The 24,509-nt window shown below is 42.1% G+C and overlaps 1 protein-coding gene across 1 annotated transcript in view; it reads left to right on the top strand.

Moving 5' to 3' along the window:
• Positions 1-24,509, top strand: part of LOC103177867 (zinc finger SWIM domain-containing protein 6) — a 116,172-nt gene that overhangs the window by 71,938 nt on the left and 19,725 nt on the right. Inside the window, exons 2-7 of the mRNA XM_042335095.1 lie at positions 6,265-6,621; positions 8,081-8,229; positions 10,375-10,525; positions 21,422-21,601; positions 23,102-23,278; positions 23,579-23,725. Of these exons, the coding sequence (XP_042191029.1) occupies positions 6,265-6,621; positions 8,081-8,229; positions 10,375-10,525; positions 21,422-21,601; positions 23,102-23,278; positions 23,579-23,725 (1,161 nt within the window). The remainder of the gene's footprint in view (positions 1-6,264; positions 6,622-8,080; positions 8,230-10,374; positions 10,526-21,421; positions 21,602-23,101; positions 23,279-23,578; positions 23,726-24,509) is intronic.

Here is a 24,509-nt window from a genome sequence, read left to right as displayed (position 1 = left end):
AAATATTCGTAAACAACGTTTTGTGTTGAACCTCTCCACGCATTGCTGATTATCAGCATCCAACCTGTGTCAAAGCTGCCTTTTGATTTAATTTGAGGTGCAAATAGATCCAGATGCCATCACAACCTTCATACTTGGAACTAAACTCTGCTGCTGTGTGCGAGCCGCAGCTCAGACCAGTAATGAGATGCTCAAGACACAAAAATTCAGTTTAGCGCCTTGTTTCAATGACTCTTATTAATAGTAATCCTTACATTTGATATTGCACCTTATCACGCTATGCATATGGAGCTATGCAACTGAGATGCTTCATAGCTGCAGCCAGCAGTTCGTGTGTTAACATTTTTCAATATTATTAATAATAATAACCTTGCATTTGATATAGAGCCTTATCACATCATTGAGTCGTCTCAACGTGCTTCACAGAATATACTGGAAAGTGAATTAACTGTAAATTTTGTGGGTGAAATGCAGCAGCCAATTGTACACAGCAGTGTCCCACAAACAGTCATGGATTGAATGACCAAATTATTATTTTTTTGAAGGAATTATTTCCCCTGGAATGTGATATGCCCATCTACAACAACCAGATTCCTACTTACTGCTAGGTAAACAGGCATATGGATTAAGGAAACTTGCCTACACTTTCGCCCTGCCTGGGAATCAAACTTGGGTCCTCTCGCTTGTGAGGCGAGCATCTAACCAATATTCTACAGGACTCCACTGAATGAAATTAGCGCTGATTATTTTACTCTCCACCCTCCCACCGTCCCCCATTGTGATACGAAGATTGCTTCTTTTCTGTATCGTAAAGAAGATAAACTAGATCCATGTTTAAATTACTAAAGCAATGCAATGGTACAGATGGCCTGGCTCCTTGCTGCAAGGCTGAGCCACAGTGGAGGCAGAGGAGCTTGTATTGCCTCCCACCTGTGAGTTGTGGATTTGCACACTGCTGTTGTGGAGGCACTGGGTGAAGGAGAAGTAGTTGCTTGAATTGGGCGGGGAAGGGAATGCAGGAAGAAATAAGTTATTGATCTGTTTACACCTGTGCACGTCCTCCTGGGGAACCAAGAGACAAGTTGGTGTCTCAACAACAAGATTACATTTGTATAGCGCCTTTCACGTTGGGAGGACGTCCCAAGGCGCTGGACAGTGTACAGCATTTCAGACCCGAGCTGGGATTGGGAGGGGAGGGGAAGGGGAGTGGCCGATGGCATGGTAAAAGAGAAGGGTCTTGAGGTGGGACTTGAAGGAGGCTAAGGAGGGGGCGAGTCGGAGTGATTGGGGGATGGAATTCCAGAGGTTTGGGGCAGAGTGGCTGAAGGCTCTCCCGCCAATGGTGGGGCGGGTGGGTCGGGGGATGTGGAGTAGGCCAGAGCCGGCTGAGCGGACGGTTTAGGAGGTCGCAGAGATAGGTTGGGGCGAGGCCATGGAGGGCTTTGTATATGAGGACCAGGATCTTGAACTGTATCCTCTGAAGGATAGGGAGCCAGTGGAGTCGGGCGAGAGTGGGGGAGATGGGGTCACGGAGTTTGGTGCGGGAGAGGACATGGGCTGCAGAGTTCTGGATTATCTGTAGCCTGTGGAGGGAGGAGTTGGGAAGGCCAAACAATCAGGGTGTTTGCATAGTGGAGCCTGGAAGTGATGAAGGCATAAACAAGTTTCAGTGGCCTGAGGGGTGAGATAGTGGTGGAGTCTGTTGTTTCAATACGACAACTTGCATTTATATGGCACCCTTCACGCGGGGCAGTGTCTCGGAGCGCTTAACAGTGACATAGCCTGACGCCGAGGGGAGTGGGGGGAGGTGACCGCCTGCAAGGTGAGGTCGAAGAGGAAGATCAGGCATCTCAGTCAATAACCTCTTAATTGCAGTTAGTGTGCAGCGCAGACTGGGAGACTAAGAGACTGAGCAAGAAGAGGGAGAAAGTAAGTTTGAAAAGCTCAGCAGGATGTACGGTGCTGTGAAATTAAGAGTAAGTATTGTATGTTGCATTATTTAATTTCAGAATTTTTTTAAAACAAAAGAAAAATCTTAAGAACCTTCTCTGTTCCTGTGAAGAGTGCTGATTTTAAAATCTCTCCACACAACTATAACGCGTTATCCTAGTGAATTTCCGCTGTATCCTGTCCATGACTCCAATATCCTTTCAGTAATGTGGAGTCCAGAGCTGAATGCATTACTCCCATGTGTAGCCTAAACAATGTCTTTTACACATTTAACATGACCTCCTTGCTTTGTCCTTTGTATACGTGTATTTAAAGTCCAGAATTCGATTTCCATTTTTATTGCACCAGCCTATTTGCATTCCATCTTCGTGAAACATTTGTATACTCGATTACTGCTACAGACTTTTTAGATTTCTATCATTCGTTTAAGAACTTTACCGCTAAGGGTATATTTCTCTTCATTTGCCTTTCAGTACATGAAGGGTGAAAATTGATTTCTTGTAGCCTTACAACTTGAGTTTTTTTTATTGTGATCTCCAAAACCACATGATGAAGACAAAGCAGAAACACAGCAACATAACACTCAGAGTATAGTTAATGTGAAATGCAGCTGGTTATAAGTGTAGCCTGGAAAATTGCTTCATGGTGCTGTATAATGATGCATTTGTCCTGGCTGGAATGAAGCAGCTTCCCTCCCGGCAGTATATCATTGGGGAGGTGAAACTCAATTTTTATTGGTGTCCCGCTCAATTTTGGATCTCTTTAACTCTTTAAATGAGGTTCATGTGCAGATCGACCGATTTGGGGATTAATCTTTGTAAACATTGTAAAGAGATGGTTGTTAATTTATTTTCCAAAAAAAATAAACCTTTATAAATCCTGGGGGGGCCAGAGAGTTTTCAGCAGTGACTCACAGTGGGATTCACACCTGACGTGTTTATGCTGCAATGTGTGAAACCCTTCCTGCTCCTGAAACCGGTTCCACCAGGTGATGTGAGGTGGTCAAACCCTGCTCATTTGGCTCCCATTTGTCCTGCAAGCGATGCAGTCTCAGTTAGATGCACAACTGCAGAAATAAAAGTGGGTGAATGGCAGCTAGCAGAGGAAATGCTCGTCTGTCTGAAATTACAGAACATCCGTCCAGAGCAAGGCTGTCATTGTTAAGAGCCTTTCTGTTTTGGGGTGAACCGAAGTTGGGACTAATTTTGAGATTTGCTTACATTGAGAAGAAGTGAGGTGTCAGGTTATTCCTGTTCCAATGCATGGCTATTGAGAAAAGTTCTGTAGACAAGCTTTCACAATACGCCTGGAAAATAACTGTGGTGTCCAAAATCTCTCTAGCTGTATCAACCCTGTGTCACTGCCAAAAAAAAGGGCGTGCTTTCACTTGGCAGGAAACAACAACAAAATTACATTTGTAAAGCGAGTTTCACGTCGGGAGGATGTCCCAAGGTGCTGAACAGTCAGGGATTAGGGATCACAGAATGTGTTTTGGGGTGCCTCAAATCACTCACAACACTCACCTCATCGGAGGGATGATTGCGGGCTGGACAAGGATAGCCTGACACAAACGCCTTTTGCACAGTGGTTGCATTTACCGAGAACCAATGCGCTGGCAACTCTGCTGGAGGCTTTTGAAGACGCCCATTTATATATCACAAAAACACAAATTTGGACTCTGATAATCACTTCTGGATTGATGATGGGCTGTTTATTATTGTGGGGTGGATCCAACTGGAGTCTTGCCTTGCACCATGTTAATGATTCTAACTATTTTGACAGACTAGTGTTTTTAGTTTAAGTCTTATTTTCTACAACAGTAGCAAAAGTTATTTTGGACTTCAGTCCAAACGCTTCAAGTAAACTGTAATAGAAACTTGGCATCAATGTTTTATTGCGTGCGAGTTTTTAACGTTTTACTGCAAACGTGGTCGTGTGAACTTTGAATATTATTTGTGGATAACCACCTGCACTTCAAAAGAAGCCGAAGGTATGGCAAGCTTTCATGTAACATTTCGAGGATCTTTAGTGGGTTTCAGCTCAGCCTTGCATGGGTCAACACACTGTTGCCTCTGAATGATGATTGTGCCAGATTTAAATGGTGGTGCATAACATTGTGCCCATTTACTACCAACGTCTGCCAAATAGTTCACAAGAGCATTTTAAATGAAATTGTATAACTACCAAAGGAAAAAAATAACACTGAAGGTGACAAGGCTACAGTATACAAGAAGATGGCTTCAGTACAGCTAGCACCAGCAGACATGGGGGGTGGGGTGTTGAATAGTTTCTTTCTTTCTGTGCAGTAAAACGCTTTATGGTTCTGTGATTGTCCAAATGATTGTCTGTGAAGAGAATAAGAAATTTACCACTGACGAGAAGGAGAGAGAAACACTCAGCACTGTAGAGAGAGAAAGAGAGAGAGAAAACACTCAGTGCTGAGGAGAGTGAGCTTTCAAGTTAAACATTTCATTAGGCTCTTATGTTAAACTTCTGGAACAGGAATTTTATTCGACTTGTGATGACCGTTAGCCTCATCTCTCGTTGTTTGCCGTTTATTTAATCTTCAAATATTACGATTGTACAGTCGCAACAGGTGTATTAAACTGGAGAAACCTCGGATCAGAGCTGGGCAACACTGAATGTCTGCTTCACTGTAATTGCCTTCACTGTATTCCAGCTTTGCCAATGGAATTTAAAGTGACTGACTGCACTCTTTAACATGACTTCATATCCTTGTTTGGATGCTGAGCATAACACAGCTTGCTGCTTAACACGTTTTCTTTTTCAAATCAACCTTGACCGTTCCAGGTGCAAATCCATGGCCCATAAACCACCCTCGTGCCTGGTCTTGGATGGTCTGCAGTTTGCGCTCCAGTTAACTATCCTGAGTCACCTAAAGATTATAAATATTCTGTGCATGTTTTTGTGCCTGAATCAAATCCTCTTGCCATGGGTTTTTTTAATATAAAAAAATGTTTTAAACATGAATCCATTTGCAGTGTTACCCTTTGCCTCTCTCTCCTTGGGGAAAAAAATGTTAAATTACAGGTGGAAAGACAGATTTGTTGTGAGGATTATGCCAAGATGGTCTCACTGACATTTTGCTAAGGCAGAATATTTGGAACAGATTGTTTTGTTTTTTTCCCCCTCCATCTCTCAGAGAAGCGTGATTACCAACGCCAGATCCTATTTGTTTTGGAGAAGGGCCTGGAATCACATTCCGCTTGAAGGGCTCGGCTCTCTTTGCTCTCTGGCTGAAGGTGAGCAGCTGGTTCCTGAGCGACACCCGGGACCAGTGCTATCTCTGACAGTTTGGGAGCATCCCTCGCTGCCTGAAACTGGAACAACTCCTCCCACTTGTGGCAGCGTCTGACTCCTGCAGCAGTGTGGTGTGAAATAAGGGACGTGCAACTCTATGCTTTTGACACTGTTTAACTTAGTAACGGATTGGAGCCACTTGATGTTATCGGGTGATAGCTTCTACACCTGTGTGATGCTGAGAGTTTTAACCCATTACTTTGCTCCTGCAGAAACTCTGTTTTCTCTTTTTTTTCCCCTCTCTCTACCTTCCAATAAAATATAGGGATGAAACTTGCAACCTGAGATTGATATTTATCGTATCGCAAATTAGGTGACACCCGTGGTTGGACCTGAAGTCTCAGCAGCCCCTGTTGGCTGGGTGTTGCCACTCTTGGAGAGTGGTGTGCAGTTTCAGGCTGAACTCAACCATTCTACCGAAGGGAGTGGGGGGAGGAGGGAGATGACTGAGGGTGTTTTTTGTTTAAAAAAATGTTTGAATACAAGGAGGGGGCAAGGGAGATGAATTTCGGGATGGTTTCGAAGTGCCAGGGCGTAGAGTTTGATAGCTCTATAGTCAGTGGTAGGATGGAGGGAACAAGTGGTGAGCAACAGGCCCGAGTTGGCACAGGGGTGGGGTAAAAACATGGAGGGATTTTAAAGTCGGAGTGAAGATTATTCTATTGACCTGCTGGGGGGTAGGAAGTCTGTGAAGCCCGGTGAGAATGGAGATGAAAGGCAACCTGAGTTAGGAGAGGATATGAACTGTGTCATTCTGGACGAGCTGTCGTGTGTGGAGTGTCAAGCCAGCTAGAGGAGAATGTTTGAGAAATCAAGTCTTGATTCATTTATTTTCTCTCCCACAGTCGTGCTTTAAGTGTTGACCTTTCCTGTGATATAAGAGAGAAATTTGTACCTGCATTGTGCAATTGTAATTGCCCTGGAATTATGGTACTTGGCAAGGGAATCAGTTTTATTTGAGTTGCTCATAAAATCTTTTCTGTTTTTCTGCAGGATTCCACTTAAGTGGTACAGTAACCGAACCCGCAACGCAGTCGGAGCCAGAAACTGTTTGTAACGTTGCTATCAGCTTCGATCGTTGCAAAATTACCTCAGTGACCTGCGGCTGTGGAAATAAGGACATCTTTTACTGTGCACACGTCGTAGCCCTCTCGCTATACCGGATTCGCAAGCCGGATCAGGTCAAGCTGCATCTTCCTATTTCAGAAACACTTTTCCAGATGAACCGAGACCAATTGCAGAAATTTGTTCAGTATTTGATCACAGTGCATCACACGGAAGTCCTGCCTACTGCCCAGAAACTAGCGGACGAAATCCTCTCCCTCAACTCTGAAATCAATCAAGTGCATGGTAGCTCCCACATTTTGACCTTGTATTTGTTTTGTTTTTATATATCATATGCACTTTGTGTGTGAATATACGTGCTGTTTGTGTGTGTGTGTTTATGTAGAGATGTCTTTCCCATCGCACGCTTTTACAGCTACAAAATTGTCGGTTCCGTTTCAACATATTGTGAAGGACTGTTCAGCTGAGCTGTGCATCTGAGAATACCGAGCAGCTCATTATGAATGGATAGTGTGTGGCTCACAGCCATCTTCCACTCTAGAAACACAATGTTAAAATGCATAGAATTAACCAATGTGTCTTCAGAGCATCTCAGTGTGGTTTTAGGTTCAAGTGAAGTCTTCGTTGAAGCTTCTTTTTTTGATTTGATGTGTTGTCAGGGTGAGTTCTGGAATGGTACATTTTAATCAGTCAGTGTGGCAAAACGGTTTGTGTTGTCAGCAGGTCTGTTGGTTGAAGAGGATGTGCAACAATGCAGAGTTCTTTTTTTGTTGGTTTTCTTTTTGGTTTCTTTAATATCCCCCCCCCTCACATTTCATTACCGAGTCCTATTTCCTGTATTTCATTTAGTCACTGCAATTTTGGTTCCCCCCCACCCACCGCTTTTTTCTTTCCTCTGTGTGTCTCTCGCCTCCTTGTCCCGTTTTCCTGTCCTAATTTGTGGAACTATTTTTCCTATTCATCTGCCCTCTCATTGAATTTCACCATTTGAACCTAACTGGTAAAGCGCAGCTTAGACGCCAATAGATTGAGATTTTTAACCTCTGCTCTTGCTGGCTGTTGCTCTGTAGGAAAGGCCAAGGCTTGGGTTCCAGCCTGCCAACATCTTTACTCTTGATTCCATGGTATTTTTCCAAGTCCTGGTCCACTTGTTGTGCACAGCATTTTTATTTTTGACCTTTTTTTTCTGTGTGAGAACATAGCGGGCTGGGGAGAAAAATAGGAGAAGGAAACATTTTCCCATTCACCACCAATTTTCCCATTAATTCCCAGTAATTAGTGTCACATGTAGTGACTGTGCATTTGTAGTTTTTGCCAAACAACGGGGCATCCCTTCCACCTGCTTACTCCCTACTCCGCTACCCGCCGCCTCCGCTTGGCTGGCTCTGGCTTCCTGCTTGTCTCTCATCTCCTCTGTTCCACCATCGGCGACCATGCTTTCAGCCACTTTGGAACTGTCTCGTTCAATCCCTCGCCCTGCCCACTCCTTCCCCATTTTCAGATTCGAAGAGGAGGGTTCCTCTTCGACCCCTTGCTTACGGTCACCTCCCTCGACCTCGGTGTCAGACTCCGAGACGCTACAACGAGTGAAGGGTGCCATAGGAAATTGTTGTTGAGCAAGGGAATCAGAGTGCACTTTGATGCTAGAATTATTGATGGATCCTCGGATGTGTTTATTTTTCTTTACACTGGAATTTGTTTTTTTAAAAAATGGCTAAAGAGGTTTCTTGTTTGCTGGCTGAAGGTGCCCCGGATCCAACAGCAGGAGCCAGTATAGACGATGAGAACTGCTGGCACCTGGATGAGGAGCAGGTTCAGGAGCAGGTTAAACTCTTCCTCTCCCAGGGCGGTTACCATGGATCTGGAAAACAGCTGAACTTGTTGTTTGCAAAGGTATGGATTTGTACACGTCTGTCTTATCCCACAGCTTGTGTGTCCTCCTGACGTTGAAAAGCGCTAAACAAGTGTAAGTTGTGTGTGTTAGAATGTGTGAGTATGTGTATTAGGGTGTGTTTGTGTGAGCGGAGGTTAAGGTGTGTACGCGGGCTGTATACATATGCGTTTACAGCCTGCATACACACAAATAATGCTCATTTGTCACAGTGTTGCATAAGCAGTTAAAACAATACCCCTCCATGGTTTTATTTCAGAAGTGCCACTTTTTTGGGGGGGACGCGTACATTTTTTAAGGCAATTATTCTCCCTTCCCCCACTCCCCCAAAAAAGTAGGTAAGTTGACTTTTTTAAAAAGAACACAAATGCACTCTCATCAAAACTCATCAATGCTCGACTCAACTGTTTCTATCTGACACAATGCTGATAATTGATAAGCTGAACCTGCATTAAACTCAAGTTTCAAAATCAGCTCCCGATTGATGTCCTCAAAAGCCCTTAAAGGTGCTAAATATAACCGTACACCCTGAATTGTATACAGAAACAGTTAATACGAAAGAGGAGGAAGCCTTAGTGGTTCCGTCTCTAATGGTTTGTGCATCTTTTATGTGCATCATCAGCTTTGAAGCAGTCCTGCAATTCCATACACACTATGTAGATACACTGACTTCACTGTCTCTACAGTGATCCCTTTATTGTGTTTTATATCAATTGTAAAGTGTAATTATGCCATTTTTTTTTCTTTAAGATTTTTTTTCCCCAAGGTTCAAAGACTCTATTTTGACTCCACTTTTGAAAAAAGTTTCAGAATGAAACACATTTCTTTACTATGGGGGCATGGGAGGAGGAGATAGTCGACTAAAAGAGTTCTAATTATTAAATTATAAATTGAAGAGTCAATATTCAATTCATCTTTGTGTGAATGCTCATATTTGTATAGCTGAAAATGTTCAAATCACAGCAGTAGCAACGTGTTTGTCAGAACTATAATAGCCTGTTTATGTTGTGAAATTTCACACAGGTGGGTATATTGACAAAGTGCAGGTGGTGCAGAGATGTGGGATATTTCGATTTGTGGCACGCGGATTAGCGTCCTTGTTCCCTCGATTCTTTTACTCCTGCTCGCCTTGTCTCCCAGGCTGGATGCTCTTGTTTCGTTGCGCTTTGCAGAGGAAAGGCTAAGTGCAGGTCAGGCACTTCCTCATAGCGAAGGAGGGGAAAAGTCACTTTAAACCAGGCTGATGCACCTCCTAGTGGTTGGTTTTCGAGCATCAATAGAAAGTCCTGGAAGCTGGTTGGATGTCCGCCCGGCCTCTTAGCAGGGCATCTTCAGATGTATTTTTAATATTTAAAAAAAAGAAAATTTCATAAAATCCTCCATAATTCAGAAGCACAAACTTATTGTGCAAAACTGTACTTGTTTAAGCGGGTATTCATGTCATGAATCATATGGGTATTTGTTTTTACTGTTTGTCATGGAGAGCAAAGGGGGTGGTCTGCTCTGTTCACTAAATGTAGCAAATCACATTTATATTTACACACTTAGCAATGCAATATTTGTTAAATTTGGGGAATGGAGCAGAATCCCCACCCCCTTATATATTTAATTCTCCAGGAGGTGAATCCTTTCTACATCTCCAGTAACCTCGGCAGCTAATTACACAAATTCCCATTTCCGTGGTCCGCGCCCTTATGCATGCTAACAGCAATACCCCAGCAGCAACGCTGTAAGCATGGAGCTCGCAGGGAGGAAGAAGCTGTGTTATAGCAGTGGCTTGAGTTCATTGCCAATTAACAAGCCTAGTTTTTTTTTGTGGTGGTGGTGGTGCGGAGCGTTCCAGCATCGATTTCAAAATGATTCTGGCCAACAAAATTCCAATGGCTTGTTTTAGATGTAGTTAAGAGTCTCTTTCTTCCTCGCTAATGGTTCAGTCTGAAGGCAGTGCCTCATGATAAAACTGCCTGGTTTAAGCCTGACAGTTTCTCAATGCAGGAGAGCATCTGAACTTCAAATATTGGTGACAAGAGCCCCCTTTCCCCAACCCCAACCCTACGCAAGGCAACATATGCTTGGGAGAATTGGAATGGATTAAATATGTTTGTGCTGCCTGGCGCTTGTGCTTTAATGAAGTATCTATCCGACAGGTGCGGGAGATGTTGAAGATGAGGGATTCAAACGGCGCTCGGATGTTGACGTTAATAACGGAGCAGTTTATGGCTGACCCTCGACTTTCTCTGTGGAGGCAACAAGGAACAGCAATGACTGACAAGTATAGGCAGCTCTGGGATGAACTGGGTAAATAGAGCTCTGTGCAAAGTTTATTGTTCAAGTTGAAAAGAGGATTGGTGGGAAAGCAGGCAGGGAGAGTACAGATTTTCACAGTATTCAATGTTTATATATATATGTTTATCTGAATATACAGTAGTTTTTTTTTAAAAAAGCAAATCATTTAGGAAATAACAAATGTGTCTCAATAACAGAGGCGGTCTTAACCTTTATATTGACCCTTTGAGATTCTTCTGCAAGTAGCTCTAACTATCTAACATAAAACAAATCTTTACGTTGGATATAGAGCACTACGTCATTTTTTCCCCCCTAGAAAACGTAATGGAATTGGTGTGAATCAATTGAAGTGTAGTGACTTATGGAGATAAATGCAACAGCAGTGTACCACACACACAGCAACGAAATAAAATAGAGGTGTGACTTTGGGTGAAGGTTGACTATTGGACAAGGGGTAGCTGTGAAATAGGGCTGTGGGATCTTTAATATCCACATGGACCACATTGTCACCTAGGTTTAACTTTTATCTTCTCCAACAATGAAAGAAGTCCTGAGTATAGCACTGGAGTGTGTGCCTGGACTATTTGCTCAAATCCTTGTGTAGGGCTCAAACCCACAGCTCTCTGATCCAGAGATGAAACTGAGCTGAAAGATGAAACTGATCTTTGAATTCGGATTGGTGACTGAATAAGAAAATCAAGCTAGTTATGATTTGTTTACATCCTTCAGGGTTAAATGTGTACATTTGGTGGAATGAATCAATCATGTTAATGTGCAAGTTTTTTTTGTATGTTTTGTATTTTTTTAAAAAAAAGAGTAAAACCTGCCTGCTCCCTCCACTGGGTCGACACTGGCCTGCTCCATGGCTCCTGCTAGACCTGCTCCACCATTGGAGGTCAGGCCTTCAGCCTTTCTGCTCCCCCACCCCATTCTCCTACACCCCTCCACTCAGACTCCATCCCAGAAACCCTTCACCATGTCCCATCCCTTGCCTACTTCAAATCCCGTCTCAAGTCCTTTCTCTTCGACCGCGCCTTTGGTCATTTTCCCACCACCATCCCCCTTGCCCTCCACCCATCTTGATTCCAGACCCCAGCTTGGGTCCAAATACTTCCCTGTCCAGCGCCTTGGGATGTCCGCCTGACATGAAGAACATAAGAAATGCTAGACATAAAAAGACTAAGGTCCATCTACTCCACCTTCCTGGCGGTCACATGCACATATGTCCCAAACTACCTATGTACTATATCCCATAACGTTGTTTCCTAAAAGAAAACTATCTAATTTGTGTTTGAAAGAATCAACACTTCCTGCTTCAACCGTCTCCCTAGGGAGCCTGTTCCATAAGTTCATTATTCGCTCACCAAAATAGAGTTTGCGTAGATTCATTCTGAATTTCCCCCCCTTCAATCGTAGGCCATGTCCTTTGGTTTTACTATTCTGGACAAGCTGAAACAGCCTGTCATGATCTATATTGTCTGGCCCCTTTGGAATCTTAGAGACAGCCATCATATAGTCTCCCAATCTTCTCTTTTCCAGCGTGAACATGCCTAATTTACTTAGTCGCTCTTCATATTCCAGTCCTTCCATACCCTCAGTCATTTTGGTTCCCCTCCTCTGTATCTTCTCGATTTCTCCAATATTCTTTTTGGACTGCAGGACCAGGACTGTACACAGTATTCTGAAGGGCGCTATATCGCTGGAATTTGTTGTTTGTTGTTAAATCAGCACCTTGCATGGTTAAGGAACATCTGAAAGTGGTTGGCAAAGATAGTGGCGGACATCGAGTGGAGAATGAGGGATTCAAAGATGTTGACTAAAGGCACTGCCAAAGTGATGTATTGTTGGAGGCAGTGAGATTATTAACGAGGCAATGTAGCTTTGAAAAACAACGCGAGGGCAGGTCTCTAATGTCCCCCTCAATGGGAGCAGAGGGGTGGAGGGGGGGAATGGATGCACGCATGTATGGGTAGTAGGACAGGGGAAAAAATCAAATGCAAGGAACACTCTAAAGGAAGGGATTACAGAATACAAAGCCACAGTCATTCTCAAGACCTAGTATATAAAAAAAAATTACAGCCAACACAAATCTGTAATAAAAAAAACTTAATTACATTTCAATCTATGATGGCGGGGTCATCACGTTTGACTCTGAACCAGACGCCAGATGAATAGGGGATTACTTCAGGATCAACAGAATTGCGGGTGTGCTTCCTTAATCACATTTAATTTGAAAAAAGGTGCTAAATTAAAAAAATACTACTTCAATACTAATTAATTAACTCAATCTTCCTAACTGTTTAAACCAGCTTCTGCTCACCCAGTCAATAGCTTTGGTAAAGTGCAAATCTGATGCAGAAACGTGAAACTTGGTAACTTGGATGTCACTGACCTATAAGGAACTTGAGGTGCAGAGTTTTGCGTTTCATGTTGTATAATATAAGTGCTAATGGGGAAGGGGGGGGCTCCCTTGTACAGGGGGACTAAGAAAAGGGTCGTTTTATCTCAAGTTTTAGTCTTTACTACTATTTTGATTTTAGCATTTGTGTGCGTGGTGTGTGTACACCACTATTTTATAGTAGTATATTACTGTACAGTATTACTGAACAATTTTAGACAGGAGCAGACTTGGTGTGTTTGTCTATCCATTGGTCTATCGAGTACCATCCAATTTCCCCAAAGAATCCTTAGGACCCAATAAATCTAGTTCTTTCTAATTTCCAGGAACTTGTCTGGTTCTTTTTTGGAACCAGTTTATAGTTCATTTTGCCACCACCATTGCTGGTAGTTTGTTGTCCACATGTCTATCTCCCTTACAAAAAGAACAGTCCGCCTCACTTCCTATTAGCTGCCGTTACACTGATGCATTGGAATGACTAATGACTAATTTGGATTGTAAGAGTTATTTGGATGATACTGCAAATAGACTTCTGTTGCTGTATCGTCCATTGAGTATTATTGCATTTTGCTTGTCTTTCTTCTTTGGAAGCAGGACTTCCTCTTAATAATCCTAATAATCCTTGCATTTGATATAGCGCCTTATCATGTTGTTGAGACTTCTCAAAGCATTTCACAGAATATACTATAAAGTGAATCGAGTGCATATTTTGTGGGCAAAATCTGGCAGCTAATTGCGCACAGCAATGGACAACAAACAGTTGTGGATAAATCTACTTTTAGTTCTTGGTATACTCACACCACACTCCATCCAATTGGAATGGGGGAGGGGACTGATAACTAGCCAGGTCCTTCTTTGACCAGCTGCAAGGTGGTACATTGGTTCTACCAGTCCTGACCCTCCGATTCTCTTTGCTTCTCTGGTGGTGGCAGTGTCTGACGTAGAGATGTAGAGAGATGACTGAGATTCTCCACCCTGTGGTCCAGTGCTTTGAAAGCAGAGCCTCTCTCCCTGGACACACACAGCACACGCACTGAAGCTCCAAGGTCCCGAATTCATCATTGTGTCAGGAAACCCTTGTAAAATTAAATGCTTGTCTTCATATAAAGGGCATCGATATTGTAAAGCTCGGGGTCATTGCTGCTCATCATTTTTAAAATAGTGTTGCTAAATTCAGCTTTTTTTAAATAAATGGTTGTTTATTGTGTGTAATCTGAATGAACCTAGTATTACATTATTAGGAAATTTACAAACAGATGCCCTCAGAGGCTGTAAAGCAAAGCATATCTGTTTACTACACATTTGGTTCAGAGTCGAGCTTCTTTTAATGGATGATGAGCTGTCGTCATTATTTACTAGTGTTTTAAAGTCATACTTTATCACATTTTGTTTGGTGGACAAACCTGGCATTCCAAAAACAACCCAATCCAATGTAAACTTTGTTTTTATAACTCTACCCCACCCCTCAAATTTGCTTAGCCTAGTTTTCAGAGGTCAATAATACAGTAAGCAATAGATTGTAAAATGGTTAGATCTGGGGAAAATTGAGATAGGAAATTGACACTTACTGGGAATGGGAAGGGAGTTTCTCCCAGTGTCCTTGCCTACAATCCCCCAAATTGAATTGGGTTTATTATTATTATTTATTATTACACTCCATGGCTGTTTAAAGGACATTCCTGTTTTTTGGCTGCTGTATTCACCCAAAAAATAGTCGCACCACTTTTCAGTATATCCTGTGAAGCACTTTATGATGTCTTAATAATAATAATAATCCTTGCATTGCGTTGTTGAGATGTCTCAAAGCGCTTCACAGGTTACACTGTAAAGTGGAGTGACTGTGCTTTTTGTTTTGATAACATAAGGCACTACATCAAATAGAAAGATTATTGCTATAGGAGAATGGATGTTTGAGGATCCAGTGAGAGGCAGGTTGGCGGTTGTGTAGGACTCACCACTATTTAGGTCGATGTCAGTTGCCAATATGAAACATCATTTTATTTGTAGTTAATAGCATGGAAGCCCTATATAGAATCAAAATGTCCATATCCCTACAACTAAGGAAATATGTCTCGCTGTCTGCTGATTTGAGGTAGTGTATGGCCCAACTGTAATGTGGTGCCTGAGATTATTGGCATCACCTAACAAAGAGCACATGTCTAATCTGGGGCAGGGAAAATGAGTATACATGGCTATTTTGGGGCAGGGAAAGAGTTTACACCCATTTGCACACTGCTGTTCTTAGTATGACAGATCATTGAGTGTGATTCACCCTAACTCCTGATCTCTAGTGAGACTTTAGAAAAGGTGCTGAACACAGACACTTCACGTAATAACAGAGAGACCTCTGACAAGACAGATGCCCTGAATTGCTCTTGCGCACCATCTCTTGGCTGCTTATAGTGCAGCATCTTTCTCCCTTCATATTTTCATCCCGCTCTCCAAAACAAGGTTAAATGATCTTCTTTTGTTCAATCTTCACATACTGGTGAATAAACCATAATCAAGGGGAAGGGGTTGAAAACAATCATTGGGGACACTAACTTTAAAGATTTGCCATATAAGACCGTGACTATCCCTCCTGATACCTACAAATAAAATTATTCTGGAAGCCAGGGTCATGTTTTCTTTTCCTCCGGTTGTCAGAGCACCAGGAAGTGCGTATTAAGACCCACCTATGATTACTTACTCTTTGAGGATGTTCTATAGTCTCTTCTCTACACGTTTAGTTCTCATCATATTTATTTGTAGTGAATTTTCAACTTTGCGAAGACACTGAAGTTGGTTTCTGGACACATTTTCTTATTCCCATACTCAAAACTGCCAGAGAGTATATGCAGAACTTCTTTTTGCTACAGATGAAAATAATAATAATAACACTTGTATTTGAAAATAATCCTTCTTTTCACTTCGGGAGGACATCTCAGAGCGCTTCATGAGATATACTTTAAAGAGTAGTAACTGTAAAGTGTAGCATTCTCTTAGCTGTGGAACTGTATGCTTGTGAGAACACCAGTGTGAGGACAGGAAATCGCTAAAAATGGCGAAGCAGTAGAAAAAGATACCTTCATGGAATTGATGGATGCAAAGAACCCGGTAACTATGTGCAAGGAGATGATCCAGTACTTTGATTACACTTGCATGTAAAATGCAGTGAGACCTGATTTAGGGGCATAGTCTAGTTGTTACATCCCCACCCCTTTATTCCTTTAAAGTGTTTTGAGGTCTGTTGAGCAATAAAAAAGCTGGAAGGTTGAAGTTGTTATTGATCTTAATCCTGGCACACAGAGCACTGACATTTCTGGTGTGAATTGAATGGGTTCTTACATAGAGGTTGGTTATTTCTGTTGATCCCTAAAGCTCTGTGCATTCTGGTCTATATGTATTGGTCCATAGTTAGCTTGGAAATCAAGTCAACCTTTTCAGTGCCAGCTCAGTGACTTCAGGCTAGATAAAGGTCGATGCTCTGTGACTGGCGTTATGATTCTGTGCAATAACAAAAGGTGACACACAGACTGCAGAAGTGAATAGGCTTTCCATGTAAGCAGAATGGGCAGGTTAACTCCTTGCCCTAGTGACAGGATCACATTGCTTGGAGGCTCGGCTTTGGAATTGAATGCTGAATGCTGCCAGATACCAGACATTGCAGTGAAGCTGACNTTTTTTTGTCAGCAAATGCGATCTGCAAGTTAATTGGTGTTTCTGCGGGCCTCTGGCTGTGAAATGAAATTGGAAGCCCTTTAGCCACATGGAAAAGCAGGACCTGAATACAAATGTCACATGTCACTGTCAGAAGCCAACTGTGAGCCTATCGCTTTCCCCCTCTTGATTCTGCACCATTCCAGATCATTTGAATACAAGGATTACATTTGAGTCAGAATGCCCCCATTTGCCATTCACAAGAGCATGCCACAGTTCTAATGTCCTTGCGGTAAACCAAGGCAAGGAATAGTTGTGTGCAACCTTTTGACCTAAATATACTGGTAGGAAGTGGCAGAATACAGATGCTTTCCCACAGGGGTTCTTGATGAAAGAGGGGGAAAAAAATGCATTCATAATGGTTTGGCAAAACAGCCTTTTATTGCTTTGGTACAGTACAAATGAATCATTATACATGTCATTCTTAAAGCCAACCATAATTGGAGCAGCTACTGTTATCAAAGCTGGGCTGTTCTCATGACAGCCTAATAAAGATGAAACTGTTAAATTAAATCCCTGATGCTTAATCTGATGAAACCACTGAGGTAGAAGAATATTAGATGAGTGTCTGCTATTCTTCAGAGTGATGGACCCCCAAACAGCTTGTCAACACAGAGAGATTACAATAACAGGTTTAACGGCAGACTAACTCTGTCCTAACAAATATTACAAACTCCAGCCAAGATTTCCATCTTCAGGATATATTGCTGAACTCTCCTCTGTACTTGCTTGTCTGTTATTTTAACTGTGTACAGTTTTAAAATAACTCAGTTCTTTTAATTAAATTTTGCAGAATCATTTTTAAAAAATTGGCGCACAATGTGACTACACCAGAATTTAATTCTGTAGACCAAGTTTGACCTGAGGTGAACTAATACTAACCCTAGTGCAGTCAATTCGCCTTGTTTTGCTCTGTCAGAGCTGGCGATATTTGTATTGTGTCCCAATTGCCTGAAGGAGTTTCTCCACCCATAAAATTAGAGATTATTTGTTTGTAAAGATTACTATTCTTAAACCCAGTCTATAACGAGAAAACAGACTTATTAGAAGAAATCGTGAAAACGCATGTAGGCGGATCTGATAATTTGGTTTAACTTAGATCGTTTTAATATAACATGTAGTCTGTTTGCAACAAATGAAAGGAGTGTAGTATTGAAAAGGGCAATGATTCCCTCTTGCCAGGGATAGCACAGGTAATCTATTGCATTAATCAGGCAGCCACTGTAAAATGCATGGGGAGTGATTAAACTATCATACACAATACAATCAGCTTGAAGCAGATGTCAAGACCAATACATCAAAGTTTAATTCAATAATGGAGTGAATTAAGACAAAAAATAAAACATTCAGTTGTCTAAGGACTCCGAGTCCATGGCAGATTGCTTCATGACTGGGTTCTCTGTGCTGAGGCTACAAGCCCCCAGAGCCCGCCTGCTGTACACATCCAGGCTTTGTTTTCGAAAAAAAATGTAAATGTGTAGGCACTCAGAATAGTGCAAAATTGTTAGTGAGCAAGCTTTCGAGTTCTGAGCTGCAGCTCACATGGTTAGGTGAGAGAGGGTACGTTTCCTAAAAACCCTTTGTTAGTCGGGGAAGAAGGAGCAAAAATACACAGTTTTTACTGAAAGTGAACTGTGGCTGCCCTTTGCCTTTAATTACCATCAAAAGCTCATGGTTTCAAACACTTCAGAACCAGCAAAGCTGTGTATCTCATCTTGGGTTGGGGATCCTCTGCTGTCCACAAATAGCTTCCACCACCAGCAACATTGTGAGCCTCAGCACTAGCTCCTGCTCTAACTGGGATCCACTGGGCAATCATTAGCATATTTGGATCTGTTACCCATGCCAGCTTCCTGTCATTAATGAACTTCACTCATTCAGATCCAGTGTCCTTGTGTGTGCGTTACTATTGACTTTGCTGCTTTTGGACAGAAAGCTGAACTCTTTACAAGCATCAGTGTTTTGAAAGGCAAATTCTTCATCCCATCTGTGCAACGTTACATTAAAATGAATTGCTGCCAATCTTTTTTTAAAAAAAGGCAGAAAATTTATCTTTGCAGTTTGTACTTTCTGATTTCGAAATCCCTACCCCCATCTTAACAGTTCTCACGAGTCTTCCTAATACATCACTTATAATTTATTCCCACTGTCTCCCCTGTGGAATTAATATTAAATTACATAGCACAGTGTGAGTTAGCATCCAATTATCTGAAGGAAAAGGTGAAATTTACATACTTGTGTCAAATGCCCTACACAGTATTATGTGTGCTAGAAATATAAATAGACCGATTTTTAAAAAATAAAATGATTTGGGTTTGAAAGTTAAATAGTGTAGTTGGATTTGGGTGATGGTAGAACCCTTCCCAAACTCCTGTTGGAATCTGCAGCTTTATATGATGCTTCTCCTTCAAATATTATTGGGCTTTCAATAAACCAATTTATAAGCAACATGTATTGGTTAGATACAGTTAGCCGCATTCAGGCAATGATGCAGTGATTTTTTTAAAAAAGTTTTATATTCCCCTGCTGTTAAGCAAATGAAGTGTATTTTAGTCCCTTGCAGGCCTTCTGTAGCAATTAGCACGTGGCTGCAGCAATCCCTCTTGTGAATTTATAGCCGTTGTAGCCTTAAATAGGTGTGCGTTAGCAGTGTGTGATCTGCATTTTCTCAGCTATGGTTTAATTATTTAGAAGGGTTGGTCTGCGTGTGGTGCTGGTGAGGGGGGTTGCCAGTCAGTCTGTGCAGTGTATGGGGGAAGGGTGCTCTGCTTTCTGATGTGAAACCAGTCTGTTTGCTTCAGATGTTTTTAAGTGCAAGGCAGATCCAAGGCAGGAAGCTATCGTCTCCTAAACTTCTCTGTAGTGGATGAATGCAGTATTTTTTTATTAATAAAAGGTTGCTAGCTGTTACCCACATGTTATCTCACTCTTGCCAAAGCACTCATCTGTAACTAGGCAACAGCTAATGAAAATCATGTGAAAATTGTTGGTTTAGATCTTGTTCAGAACCATACCATATAGTGTGAGGTAGGCTGATTGTTCCAAAACTTCTAATTATTATGTTTAGTGCTAATTATTTTATTTTCCTAAACTATATTTAATAATAAGGTATTCTAGCTGCTTAATCATTATCCCCTTCAAACACTACAAAGCCATACATCTCTCTGGAAGTACGGGTCCTGTACAGATGTATAAAGGGTAGCCATCTGAACCAAATCTGACCTCTTTGTACATTTGCCTTCCCTTTGAAGTAAGATGTGCATTGGACAGATGCAAAATGAGCCAAAATGGGGCCCAGATCAAACTGTAGACATTTGTTGTTATATGAACACCAATGGGTTTTGTAGAATGCATAGAAATTTCAGAATGAGGTCATTGGACCCACAGTTATAATACTTGCATTTGATATAGTGCTTTTCATGTCTTCTAGACGTCTCAAAGCGCTTTACAGATTACACTATAAAGTGAATTGACTATTTGTGAATGAAACACGGCAGCCAATTGCACGCAGCAGTGTCCCACAAATAGTCGTGGATTGAAGTGACCAATTTATTTTTTTTGTAATCGCAGGACAGTTCCTGTGCTGTGATTACCCTGTTCCCCTCAGGTGTAGAAATTCAGATTAAATTGTTATATAGCATTTTCTGCCAGTTTCCCTCCCCTCCTGAAAGAAATTTGACTCCTTATTTACTTCCGCTGGAGGTCATTTTTCTGGTTGCCCTCCAGTACCTTGCCCAAAGTGGCCTTTATTCACATGTAAGTTTCAGGCGTTTGATTGCAGGGGCAAGACAACCAAGCCAGATTCTGTCTCCAATGACTTCCATATAAGGGCTCCTTCCTGGAGCAGGAACCCTTATGGTTTCCTCCCACCCGAAGTCTCCTTATGGTCCTGGGGTTAATTATAATGCCCCAATTGTTGCCCCAGCTGAGATCCACTAACACTGAATGAATTGAGAATTGAGCCTTCAGCCTGTGTGGTCTCGTGCTGTTCTCTGCCTTTATCCACCAGGGTATTGGAGCAATAGCCCTGTACTTTGCTTTCATTTGAAAACAAGCAAGCATTTGCAATCAATGCAAGTTACAACTATAGTTGGGTTAGGTTCAATCTATTATTTACTGTGTGTCCTGTGTATCCTGCTAGTGTATACCTGTTCCCCTGACATGTTTCACTCATGTATTTTCTTTATTAAGCTCTGCTTTTAATTGGAAAAGCAAGTTTTGTCTTTATATAATTCTATTGAATTCCCATATTCTTCAGTCTTTTAAACCCTGACACCTGTTGAGAAGCAAATGGCACCCCCTGTTGATAACTACTAGGAGGTGCAAGCAGCTCACATTTAGAGCCAAGACGTTGACTAAATCTTGCCTTCATTCAATTCCCCCCACCCTCCAAAATCACAATATAGTCTATTAATAGTTTTATTTCTCTGCAAACTGCAGAATTTGACTCTCTTGGTCAGTTTAGTTCTGAGGATGTATTTGTGTAATTTCTATTTTTTCTGCTTAACATTGAGCATTTCATTACTGGAGTTTCTTGTCAAATGCAGAATTTCAGTGCAGTTTATTTCGTAAGGAAAATGAGAAGTGGTCATATTCTAAACTACAAAACCCCTCTGTTCTTGATGCAAATTAGATGTGTGACAAGAGACCATTTCCTCTAAATGCCAAGTTTCTTATTCTAATTTACGTATAATGTCGGGGGAAAGTTTCAGTGTGTCATCTGTCCTGTCAAATCTCGTTAAATTGTGGTATTTTTTAAATTGTAATGTGGTTCCACTGTCATTTTAATCTGTCTGCTTCTGGCTCCCTAGGTGCCCTGTGGATGTGTATAGTCCTAAATCCCCACTGCAAGCCTGAACAGAAAGTGGGCTGGCTAAAACAGCTCAAAAAATGGAACTGTGTTGATGTTTGTCCCTGGGAGGATGGAAACCATGGTAATGAGCTGCCCAATTTAACCAATGCTTTGCCTCAGGGTGCAAATGCTAACCAAGGTGAGGATTCAAGTGGAGAATTGGTTCAATCAGCCTCAGAGGGGAGGTGGGGTGGGGAGATTGTGGTTTATTTTAGTTGCAGAGTGATTCTTTCATAAATAAACCTTTAATTACCCTTCAAAAGTTTCCAATTCTGAAATGGCCGTGCTTATTATTTCAGTGGGTGGAGATGTTTATTCTTCTCCCCTCCCCTGCAATTAATATCAATGTCTATCTGTGTGGGGGAGGGAACAATCTGGTGCCTTATTTGCAATTCTATAAATATTGGTTGGTGGGTTTCTCCCCCCCACAACCTATGTCACTTACGTGGCATTGCCTAATAAAGTGCCCATCTTATTCTCTGTAAACTAGAAATCAACTGCTATGGTAGAAATGTTTCCATACTCATTTGCCCCCACCACTATCACTAATTTTATGCTGAATTTCTCATTCCTCCCCCTCCCCCCACCGATTTTCTTAAATTACTTCCTTTCTCCCCCCCCCCACCCCAATTCTAACTGGTATGGATTAAACTAAAATTTTGGTGAGCGAGGTTAGATATTGGAGAGTTGAGTTTTATCACACTTTCCCCCTTTAAATTGAATTAGGCCGAAATGCATTCCTCAAGGTAACAAGGGTTGTTCTCGCAGATGAGCCTTTCTCTCTTCCCCCCAACAAAATTGTCCAAGGACAACACAGACCTGATACCTGTCTTTGCGACCACCCGAGCAAGTCTGGTGACCGGATCTCCTCTCCAGCCAGGCAAGCCCAGCCTGAGCCTATACATATATGCATATACACATAAGGGAGGAGAAGAGGGGTGCCTGGCTGATTTTTTTTCCTTCCCCTCCCCATACCTAGCCACTGAGATCAATTGTAACTCCAAATAGTGTGCCAATTTACTGAGATTAGCAAACTCAGCTCAGACTCAGCATAGACTGAACCCCAGACCTGTGTGAACCAGCTGTTCAATGGCTACGTTTACTGAGGGAGAGTCTGTAAACATCTGGTTTTAAGTCTGTATTTTTGTTGCGTTTTAATTTACATCCCTTTGAGATGTAGGTGATTTGAATGGTGCAAAAGTACAAATGTACATTTGTGTTTAAAAAAAATAACATATTTTGCAGACCTTTGTGTTCCTGTAATTGTAAAGCATGAAATAGAACAGTGCTCTGTGTTTGGGTGCTGTGTTTGGGTGCTCCTCCTTGGCTCAGCGTTTTCGGGAATGATCAGGTCCTGATAAGTGGGAGACCCCCCCCCCCGTAGTCAACAAGTGCTGGAGGAAGGAAAGGGAGGGATATTAGCATTGAGTTTTATGGCATTATCATTTGCACACCATGTGCGTTGGTGAAGGAAATGAACTGTCACAAGAGTGTGTATGGGTGTGTGTGTTCCTGTCTGTATTGCTAGTTCTGCCTTGTGCCGAGCACTGGGGGTAATGTCAACCTCAGTAAAAGCAAACCAACCAACGGCACCAAAAGCAAAAACCTGACTAACTCACCAATTGCAATTCTCTGGCAGATTCTGCAAACAGGCCTCATCGGACTGTGTTCACACGAGCCATCGAGGCATGTGATCTCCACTGGCAGGACAGCCATTTACAGCACATTATCAGCAGTGACCTCTACACAAACTACTGTTACCATGGCGACAGTGAAAATTCACTGTTTGACTCTCACGGGTGGCCCCTGTGGCACGGTAAGTGCCTAAACCGGAAAGACATTTGTATGACTTGCCCCCCCCTTTGTCCAGTTTCTATGGCACTGGGGGGGAAAATGAGAGGCCTGGCAGTGAACACACTGCCTGTGTTCAAGTGCTGGTTTAATGGAGGCTCCAATACTTGAGCACAAAAAATGTCTTTCATTCAGCTTCGAGCTATGGCAAGAGTTAATGTGTTTTTTTCTTTTCTCTCTCTTTTTGTTTTTTTCTCTCTCTCTCTCTGCTTCCTTCCCGCTCCCATCCAATTCTCTCCCCCCTTCTTCCCCCATCTAACTGTAGAACATGTACCTACAGCTTGTGCTCGTGTGGATGCACTGCGATCTCACGGATATCCCAGAGAAGCCTTGAGACTAGCAATAGCAATTGTCAGTACACTGAGACGGCAGCAGCAGAAACAGCTCGAAATGTTCCAGTCACAGAAAAAAGGTAAATGACAAAGTATCAGTTAACTTCAAGTCTCCCCTCCTGTCATAGGACCATGAGTAGGTCATTCAGCCCTTCGAGCCTGTTCCGACATTTAATTAGATCAAGGCTGATCTCAACTAATCCTTTCAATTCCAATTGTCCCAGCAATTCAATAGAGGAGGAAATTACTCACAGAATGTTACAGCACAGAAACCAGCCATTCGGCCCAACAAGTCTGTGCTGGTGTTTTTCTCCACGTGAACCACTTTAATCCCACTTTTCTGCTCACTCCTCATACCATTTAGTATTCATTTCCAAGCATCTGTCTGATTTACTTCACAAAAAGTTCATGGACTCTGGCTCAACAGAGTTTGTGGCAGAGAATTTCACATTCCAGTTGCCCTCAGTGAAATGTTTTCAAACCTACCCTTTACTGTTGCTGGTTCCCACTGTTGACTAAATTAAGGAAAAACTGTCAGAGGAAACTTTTTTTCTTAGAAAACGCTGCCGTGTTCGCCCACAAATATACAGTCAATTCACTTTACAGTATATTCTGTGAAGAGCTTTGGGACGTCTAGAAGACATGAAAAGCACGATATCAAATGCAAAGATTATTATTATTATTTCTTATCTCTCGTCCCTTCCGGGGTCAATATTCATGTATTTTGATGCTAAATGATTGGGGAAGAACAGTTGTCTCAGCATAGACTGAGCGAGATTCAAGCGTTGTGGGGAGTGCATTTTAACTTAGAAATAAACAATCTTTAGCATCTACACTGGTCCCATCTAACCTGTGTGGATGAAC

Source organism: Callorhinchus milii, unplaced genomic scaffold (assembly GCF_018977255.1).
Source record: "Callorhinchus milii isolate IMCB2004 unplaced genomic scaffold, IMCB_Cmil_1.0 Scaffold1, whole genome shotgun sequence".
NCBI lineage: Eukaryota > Metazoa > Chordata > Chondrichthyes > Chimaeriformes > Callorhinchidae > Callorhinchus > Callorhinchus milii.
The sequence above is the reverse complement of the archived record's forward strand: the minus strand, read 5'-3'. Positions and strand labels throughout refer to the sequence as shown.